This window comes from Petaurus breviceps, unplaced genomic scaffold, assembly GCF_028583685.1.
Source record: "Petaurus breviceps papuanus isolate PSGF00001 unplaced genomic scaffold, PetGlider_PUasm1.0 213, whole genome shotgun sequence".
Taxonomy (NCBI): Eukaryota; Metazoa; Chordata; class Mammalia; order Diprotodontia; family Petauridae; genus Petaurus; species Petaurus breviceps.
This window is the reverse complement of record NW_027185860.1, coordinates 11,572,868-11,582,318: the sequence shown is the minus strand read 5'-3', so window position 1 is coordinate 11,582,318 and position 9,451 is coordinate 11,572,868. Positions and strand designations below refer to the sequence as shown.

At 35.8% G+C, this 9,451-nt stretch overlaps 1 protein-coding gene across 1 annotated transcript; it reads right to left on the bottom strand.

The window, feature by feature from the left end:
• Nucleotides 1-901: 901 nt before the first annotated feature.
• Nucleotides 902-1,394, bottom strand: LOC138165522 (ubiquitin-ribosomal protein eL40 fusion protein-like). Its single transcript, XM_069093894.1, has one exon. The coding sequence runs from the start codon at nt 1,327-1,329 to the stop codon at nt 943-945; it is 387 nt and encodes a 128-aa protein (XP_068949995.1). The 5' UTR covers nt 1,330-1,394; the 3' UTR covers nt 902-942.
• Nucleotides 1,395-9,451: the final 8,057 nt, after the last annotated feature.

Here is a 9,451-nt window from a genome sequence, read left to right as displayed (position 1 = left end):
TATCTATCTATCTATCTATCTATCTATCTATCTATCTATCTATCTATCTATCTATCATCTATCTATCTACTTACATGTGTCTAATAGTAGCTGTCTTTAGAGCGGGAGGAGAGGAGAGGGAAAGGGGAAAAAAAAGAAACTATTTATAAGAGGCAAAGTTGTGATGCAGCACCCTTTTAGTTAAGATTTGATGTTCACATGAAATGAGGCACTTAAAAACCCATAAAACATTTTACAAAGAATGTTTGTGTTGCCTTGATACACAGCAAGTAACAAAGATACAGTGGTACTTGGCTTCTCTGGAACCAGCTCATCTTGTCTTCACCAGGAAACATATCTGGTTCAACAAGTTATAGTGACTCCTTTGTTCTTTGGTGCTAGAGTCCCAGATTCCACATGACTCAGACTTTATTCTCCTACATCATCAGGAAGTTGAATCAGCTAAGCCAGGTACAATCAGATCCTGAAGGTAGCTTTCTTCTTCTATGTAAAAACTCCCACTGACATAGATGGGAGGAAGGAAGTTGTACCAGGGAAACTTTACTCCCATTACAAATGCATAAAATAAAATACTTGAGATTACAAAGGAAACCATTTATATTTAAGTACAGCTATTCAAAAAACCTCACAGTCCCAAAGATTAAGAACCTCTCTTCTAGATCCTTATTAGATTTCACAGTCAGGCAATGTATATTGTTCTATCATATCGAACTAAGCACTTAATTGATTAGCCACAATTGAACCTCTTGACAAATTGGAAATAGTTCAATACTTCAATGGACTCCATGATCTCTTTTTTTTTTTCCTGCTTCTCAACTAAAAGGGGATTTTATTGATATCACAGTCCCATTAAACCCAGGAACAAGGCCTTGTTACAACAGACTACTCAAGAGAACATCAGTGAAGGGAGCCAAACCAAAGCTGGGTCCCCGAGGCGGTTCTTTATTTGACCTTCTTCTTGGGGGGCAGATTGTTGGTGTGGCCGCACTTCTTCTTACGGCAGTTTACAGCACGGGGATGCAGGCGGGCATAACACTTGCGGCAGATCATCTTGTCACAGTTGTACTTCTGGGCCAGCTGGCGAAGGGAAGGCTCAATGATGCCCCCTCGAAGACGCAGCACCAAGTGCAGAGTGGACTCTTTCTGGATGTTGTAGTCAGAGAGAGTTCGTCCATCTTCTAGCTGTTTTCCAGCAAAAATCAGATGTTGTTGATCTGGTGGGATACCTTCCTTGTCTTGGATTTTGGCTTTGACATTCTCGATAGTATCACTGGGTTCGACCTCAAGTGTGATGGTCTTGCCAGTCAGGGTCTTCATGAAGATTTGCATCTCTGCAATGCTGTGCCCACCGTTTGGCCAGCTCGCTGAAGAGAAAGAGGCCACCCGACTCCATGATCTCTTTAACATGGTTACTGCCTCTAATAATACATGATGAAGCTTACCTACCTCTTCTCATCCTGTGAAATTCCTGGCAATGTATACCCCAATATCTTTGGTAGAGATTTGGTCAAATATTCTGGAGTCTTTTCCTTTGGTCCTTTTACATGTCATGATACATCTTATTCTATACGCTACAATTAACTCCAAATTAATACATGGAACAAATCAAAAGGTGATATAAATAATTTAGATAAAGGAAGGAAACAAATTTCATAACTTTGACTAGTGGATGAATTCTTAACTAAGCAAGGAATAGAGGTCAACATAGAAGATAAAATGGAAAATTCTGATTGTATAAAATTGAAAAGTTTTCCCACAAACCACATTAATTAGAATTATCAGGGAAATGGCTAAATGGGAAATGCTTTTGTAGCACATTTCTGTTCCAAGGGTCTGATATCCAAGATATATAAAGGACTGTGCAAATATATAAGAATAAGTTCCATTCCTCAATAAATAAGTGATTGGAAGATAGTAAGCAGGCAATTTTCATATAAAGAAATAACAACATGAAAATCTAATGCATGGATTGGTCCAACCATTCTGTAAAGCAATTTGCAACTATATCAAAAAGTCACTAAAACACATATACACTTTGATCCAGTGATATCCCTATTAGGTACACACTCCAAAGAGGTCAAAGATAGAGGGAGAGAACGCATATGTCTAAAAAATATCCATAGCAGCACTTTTTTGTTGAAGCTAAGAACTAGAAAAAAAATGGTTGCCCAATATTTAAAGAATGACTGAACAAACCCGCAGGTTTGTATGAACTGAATACAGTAAAGTGAGCATAATGATCGCTGATATCTCTCTAATCAACCTCATGAAGTATTTTCTCAATTATACCTCTTTGGAGGTCCCCAAAAGATAACATGAGTGCTTGTTGTTTCCCATCCTTCATTCTCAAAGAGGACAAATTACAGCAGGAGGGTGATGTCTTGAATTGAAAGTGACTTGGATTTAAGTGACTCAGAGCTGTGCAAAGTCATTGTCCTCACTCTCTTCTCTAGAGTCATAGAAGCCCAGCAGCGAGAAATAGGTCAGGACGACTGATGAGAGCCACAGACTATCAAGCGGGAAGCCTACTGGCATCAAAACCAAAATTTTCTTCAATATGCACTGGAGAAGATCCAGAATCACTTTGATGAAATTCTTCTCCCTCTAATCCCATCACATTGAAAATTTATGGTCTTCATATATCAACATCCAGCAAGGCAACTTGTTTACTTTCTTCTGTTACATCATGAGTAAAATGTGCATTGAAGATACTTTTAACAACGTTATCTTTTGCAAATAAGGCTAAGAATTTGTATTTCACAGTTCTTGTTCTTAAACATTTTCTAGATTGCAAGGTAGGAGGCACACAAATTTCTGGTTGGGTCATAAGGCCCCTTTGTCCATTTGAGTACTGTTGGTCCCAGGGAAGGTCCTATGACAATTCTGCCTTTTGACTACCATCTTACCTGCTACAATCAGGCGTCAAAACACTCTTAAACAACAGGGCAAGAAAATTCCCAGAGACTCTAAAAGTTTTCATCAAGTAAAGAGAGAAAGAACTGATCCATGAATTGCTGAAAGGAGAATAAAAAGGGGTTTTGGTAAATAAAGTTAATAAAATACCTGTTTCTAAAAAGGCTCTAAAGTTAAATGTAAAAAGAGAAAAAAGAGTCACAGGCCATTAGGATAGCAATATAGAAACAGTCCTTCATATGAATGTGCTAAGAAGACCTCTTTGAAGAGAGAGAAATGACAACGACTGATGACAAAGCCCTGATGGCTGCAGGGCATTGTGGTCCATCATTTCATTCTCATGTGAATATTTTAAAGATTAATAATTAATGACTATCATAACTATAAATCAAATACCTCCTTGAATATGATGGTAAGATTAAGGTTGTTGTGTTCCTAATTTACAGAAAAGTAAATTTATTGAGCTTTACCCATAAGAGAAAAATGATTTACAAACTACCAGGAAGTTTTAATTTGAATTAGTGGGCAAGTAAAAATGCCAACAGGGAAGTTGGTAGGAAAGTATAATCTACCAAGAAAACTTTATCTGCTTTCCAAGGTGCTGTTGATTAGAAGAGATGGATTGCTTTGCTGATTGCTTAAAGAAAAGACCAGAGCAATGGCTTGGAACTTGACTGGACTAAAGGTAATTACTTCTGTGGACTTATTTTCTGCAGCTTGAGAAAGAGGAAACTTTTCAAAGAGCTCTGGTTATCCTGTATTGTCCTATATGACTTGATTAGAAGAAAGAGAGGAGAAAGGGTCCGAATCTGTTTTACTGTAAGAAAAGGCTTGATATTGATGATACCATGATTTAACAAAGCAGAATCCCATTGAGTGAAGAGTTGTCCAGTTTTTGCAAAGAGGGCCAACCTAAGGTGCTTCATAGCTCTCTAACTTAAGGAAATTGTAATTAAAATAGTGTGACACTTTTATTCATTCATTCATTTATTTGTTTATTTATCTCTTTGTTTTTTGGATTACTTTGAGTTTACAAGATTCAGTTCCCCAGTTCTTTGAGTTTTAAATTTTCTCCCCCTTTTTCTCCTCCTTCCCCCCCACCATGGCAATCAGGTATAGGATCTGAAGATACTTTCACATTAGACATTGGTCAGGTTTAAAAGAAGGATGGACTGGACAGATGGAATGGACAATGGGAAAGAGGAAACCAAACCAAACAAAAAAGGGAAAGAGAGCAGGTAAATTATTTCAATTTGCATTCAAACTCAGTTCTTTCTCTAAATGTAGATATCTCTCTCCATCATGAGTCTTTTGGAATTTACTTGTAGCCCTGCATTTCTGAGAAGAGTCTGGTCTATCAAATTTGGTCATCACACATATCTGTGATGATGAACAAATTTCTCCTGGTTCTGCTCTTCTCACTCAGCATCGGTTCGTATAAGCCTCTCCAGGTAAATATGAAGTCCATCTGCTCTTCATTTCTCATGGCGCAATAGTTTTTCATTACATTCATATACCATAACTTGTTTAGCCATTCCCCAATTGATGGGCATCCCCTTAATTTCCAATCCTTTGCCACAACAAAAAGAGCTGTTATAAATATTTTTGTACATATGGGTCTTCCTCCCACTTCTACAATCTCTTTGGGATACAACCCTAGAAGTGGTATTGCTGGGTCAAAGGATATGAAATTACTTACAGCCCCTTGGGCATAGTTCCAGATTGCTCTCCAGAATGGTTGGATCCGTTCACAACTCCACCAGCAATACATTAGTGTTCCAATTTGTCCACATCCTCTCCAGCACTTAGAATTTTTCTGTTTTGTCATCTTAGCCAATCTGACTGGTGAGATGTAGTACCTCAGAGTTGTTTTGATTTGCATTTCTCTAATCACTAGTGATTTAGAGCATTTCTTTATGTGCTTATAGATACCTTTAATATCTTTCTCTGAGAACTGTCTGCTCATATCCTTTGACCATTTATCAATTGGGGAATGACTTGTATTCTTATAGAATTGACTCAGTTTTCTGAATATTCTAGAAATGAGGCCTTTATCAGAGACATTGGTTGTAAAAATTCTTTCCCAATTTCCCACTTCCCTCTTAATCTTGTTTACATTGTTTTTTTTTTTTTTTTGTACAGAAGCTTTTCAGTTTCATGTAATCAAAGTTATTCATTTTGCATGTTATAATTCTCTCTAATTCTTGTTTGGTCATGAAATCTTCCCCTCTCCACAAGTCTGACAGGTAAACTATTCTTTGCTTTCTCAGATTGCTTATAGTATCATCCTTTATGCCTAGATCATGCACCCATTTAGACTTAATTTTGGTATACGGTGTTAGATAGCAGTCTATGCCCACTTTCTGCCATAGTATATTCCAGTTTGCCCAGCAGTTTTTGTCAAATAGTTTTTCTTTTCATTGATTCCCTTTATATTCTGGACCTTTTTTTTCTTCCAAATGAATTTTGTTACTATTTTTCTATGTCTATAAAGTAATTTTTTTTGTGACTTGATTGGTATGATGCTAAATATTAATTTAATTTAGGTAAAATCTTCATTTTTATTATATTAGCTCAACCCAGCCATGAGTAACTGATGTTTTTACACTTAGTTAGATCTGACTTTATTTGTGTGAAAAGTGTTTTGTAGCTGTGTTCATATAGGTCCTGGTTTTGTTTTGGCAGGTAGATGCCCAAATATTTTATAATGTCTACAGTGACTTTAAATGGGATTTCTCTTTCTATCTCTTGCTGTTGGATTTCATTGGAAATATATAGGAATGCCGAGGATTTATGTGGGTTTATTTTATATCCCTGCAACTTTGCCAAATTTATTTATTGTCTCAAGTAGTTTTTTACTTGATTCTCTGGGATTCTCTAAATATATCATCATATCATCGGCAAAGAGGGTTAGCTTGGTCTCTTCTTTGCCTAATTTGATTACTTTGATTTCTTTTTCTTCTCTAATTGCTACTGCTAACATTTATAGTATCAGACTGAATAAGAGGGATGATAGTGGACATGCTTGTTTCTTATTGGAAAAGCTTCTAGCTTATCCACATTACATATAATACTTGCTATGGCTTTATATATATGCTACTTATTATTTTAAAGAAAGTTTTATTAATTCCTCTATTTTGTAGTGTTTTTAATAGGAATGGGTGGTGTATTTTGTCAAAAGCTTTTCCTGCATCTATTGAGATAATCATGTGATTTCTGCTAATTTTTTTTTTTGCTTTTTGGAGGGGAATTGGGGTTAAGTGACTTGGCTAAGGTCACAGTGCTATTTTTCTGTGTTAAGTGTCTGAGGTTGGATCGGAACCCAGGTCCTCCCTACTCCAGGTCCGGTGCTCTATTCCCTGCACCATCTAGCCACCCCAATTTATATTAGTTTTATTGCTGATATGATCAATTATACTGAAGATTTTTCCTAATATTAAGCTATCCTTGCATTCTTGGAATAAATCCTACCTGATAAAAGTGTATTATTCTTGTGATAAGTTGCTGTAGTTTTTTTGCTAATATTTTATTTAAAAATTTTGCATCTATATTCATGAAATTGGTCTATAATTTTCTTTCTCTGTTTTATCTCTTCCTGATTAAGGTATCAGTACCATGTTTGTGTCATAAAAAGAATTTGGTAGGACTCCTTCACTAATTTTCCCAAGGAGTTTGTAGAGTATTGGAATCAATTGTTCTTTAAATGTTTGATAGAATTCACTAGTGAATCTGTCTGGCCCTTTTCCATATCTTATAAATCAAAGTTATAAATGATTCAATAATAGAGGGAGTTCCCGCACTAATGAAATCATATTTTTAGTATATAATAAACAATTAAAACAACTACCCGGTATTTAAAAAATGTAAGACAAAAGTATGAAGGAGTAGAACATAAAGGCAGAATTCACAGTACAAGACTTCTAACTTTCCAGGTCTGTTTTATAACAGAAACCGAACATTTGGGGCTATTTTAGGCCATTTGTTCTGCAACGATCAGAACTGCCAAGTCATCCATGCCCCAAGGCATTCTCTTTGCCTTCTCCTCAGTGTTCATCATAATGTAAGTTTAAAAAGAAAGCTTTGGTCATCAATCAGCTCCCTGAATAAGCAAAGTTTTTCAGAGCACAAATCGCTGGGGAAAGGATGGTATAAAAAGCAGGGCCCTTCTGCTTTTTCCTTACTTGTTTAACTGATTAGCACCTAAGTCTTTTGAATTTTCAACAGCCTCCAAATGAGAAATTGGTTGTAGCCACATATTTTCACCTCTATCACAAACTTTCTTTCATAATCTTTGCTTCACTTAACACATTATATGAGGATAGTTTGAAAACATTTTCCAAGGATCCTGAAGAAAAATGGGCATATTTGGGTAAAGTGATGAGCCAGTGGGATTCCAGAGCTTGAGAGGAGCTAAGAGATCACCATATCAAGAGGAAAAACTTCACTTGTTTGTACACAGATGTAGCATACTCTGTAAGTTCAATATCCTATATGAACTTTGGGTTTGCTAAACACTATAAGTTTCTCCATTAACTATTTGCTCAGTTCCCCCCTTTCCCTGTGACTAGAATGGTCTTCCATCTTACACCCAAACATCTTATTAATTTCTCTCATCCAGGAATTTATTGGCATAAAACCCATTCCGTCGCTGCCCCCAAGTTCTCATCCTTATTCACTTTAGACTTAACTCCTACCTCACACTCCCCTAACTTTCCTGCTATGCCTAGTCCTTCCACTTCCTCATGCTATTATCTTAGCTGAACTTTCTGGACCCCCTGCAGTTAATATGCTAATGATAATTTATATGCCAATTATCATACTACTGTCATTTCTGTCATAAAACCTTTGCTGTTCTACTCCCTCCCTTGCCCATGCGCATTTCTATCCCCACTAACTATACTCCTCCCCCATCCTCCTAAGACTAACTTCTTTACTGTGCCTGATCCTATCACCACCTAAAAGTATGATACTATGATCATTTGAGTCTAATCCGCCTACCAGAAGGAAATATTAACAACAATAAAATAACAAAAACAACAATATTCTGTTTTTTCTCATTTATTTGCTAAATTAAATAAAAAATCAGAGCAACATGTTAAGGAGATCTTAAACAACACTCTTCCCAAAGTCCATCTAATTTCATTTTCCTCTGAGCTCTCCCTTGAGAATTTGGTAACTCTCAGGATGATTGATGACCTGCATTTTCTAGCTTCACACTTCTCCCAAAGAGACCTGACATTGCCAGGTTTTCCTAATGAAAATAAAGCAGGAAGTTAATTATCTAATGATTTGGATCTTTGTGGTATGTTATTTCAATTAGTTATCTACATTAATCATATCAAAGAGATGTTCATCATATCATTTCATTCTGACTATATGCCTTTGGTCTCTACCTTCCTTAAAAAAATAGTGGTTTGGGAAATTGAAAAACATAAAAGAATCTTATGTCTGGCAGGTTCCTCTAATGAGTATCTGACTCATGTCTTTTCTTCCAATTAGGAATCACCTCAAAACACATTACTATCTAACCTTTATCCCAAGAATGACTATGATAAATACAGTTTAATGGAAAAGATAGGGGAGAAGGCTAGGACCTAGATTTGTTATAGAAATAGGGGTGGGCCACACATTGACTTAGAAAACCATATATTAATGTTGTCCGTGTTTTATTATATTTTTGTTTTGTTAAATATTTGTCAAAATATGTTTCCAAAATATTACATTTTAATATAATTCAGGCTGCACTTGGTAGTGTTTTGGGCTATGTGCATCTGAAGGTGGCATGTTTGACACATCTGGTTGACAGCATGGAAAGTTTAAGCTTCACATAGTCAGTCTTTGAGGTAAGACTTCAACCCATATTCGTGACTTTCTATCCACTGTACTAGCTTGATTCTTAACAAATGAAATAAAGAAAATAAATATTTTACCTTAAAATAAATAAAAGACAAATAGCCAGTTTGAAGGAACAACATGAACTCTGTTGACATGCTTACAACTCTAAAGAATAGAAAAATCTTTCATAAATTACCTGATCCACCATAGAACATGGTATCAAGAAAATATATGGAGAATATCATTCTAAAGATGAAAGTATATTTTCTGTGTTTCTAAATTTGAAACCACCTGAGACTATCCCCTTTAAGATCATTATTTTTCATTAATCTTTTGTCTAGGGAGGAAACATAATTTAGCCACTTATTCCTTAAAATTTAATGTGAGTTCATTTGTTGTTTTTTTCAGGATTTGAAAAATAATTTTTATTATTTTGGCCATCAACAAACACAAACATTCCCATAGACAAAGAACAACAGAAAATGGGAATTGTATATGAAACTGGAAATCTTTTTTTTATACATTACTTTTTTTTTTAGTGTACTATAGCTCTGAAGATGTCTTTGTATCTCCTTCTGAATTTGATTCTGTTCTCTTCTGGCCAGTTAAAAATATGTCTTAGGCCCTTTTGTATTTCTTTCTTCTTTGCATTACTATAACTAGTCTCTCTCTCTCTCTCTCTCTCTCTCTCTCTCTCTCTCTC

Bases quoted from the DNA above. Each gene is read 5' to 3' on its own strand.
- LOC138165522 (XM_069093894.1), bottom strand. From the start codon at position 1,329: ATGCAAATCTTCATGAAGACCCTGACTGGCAAGACCATCACACTTGAG.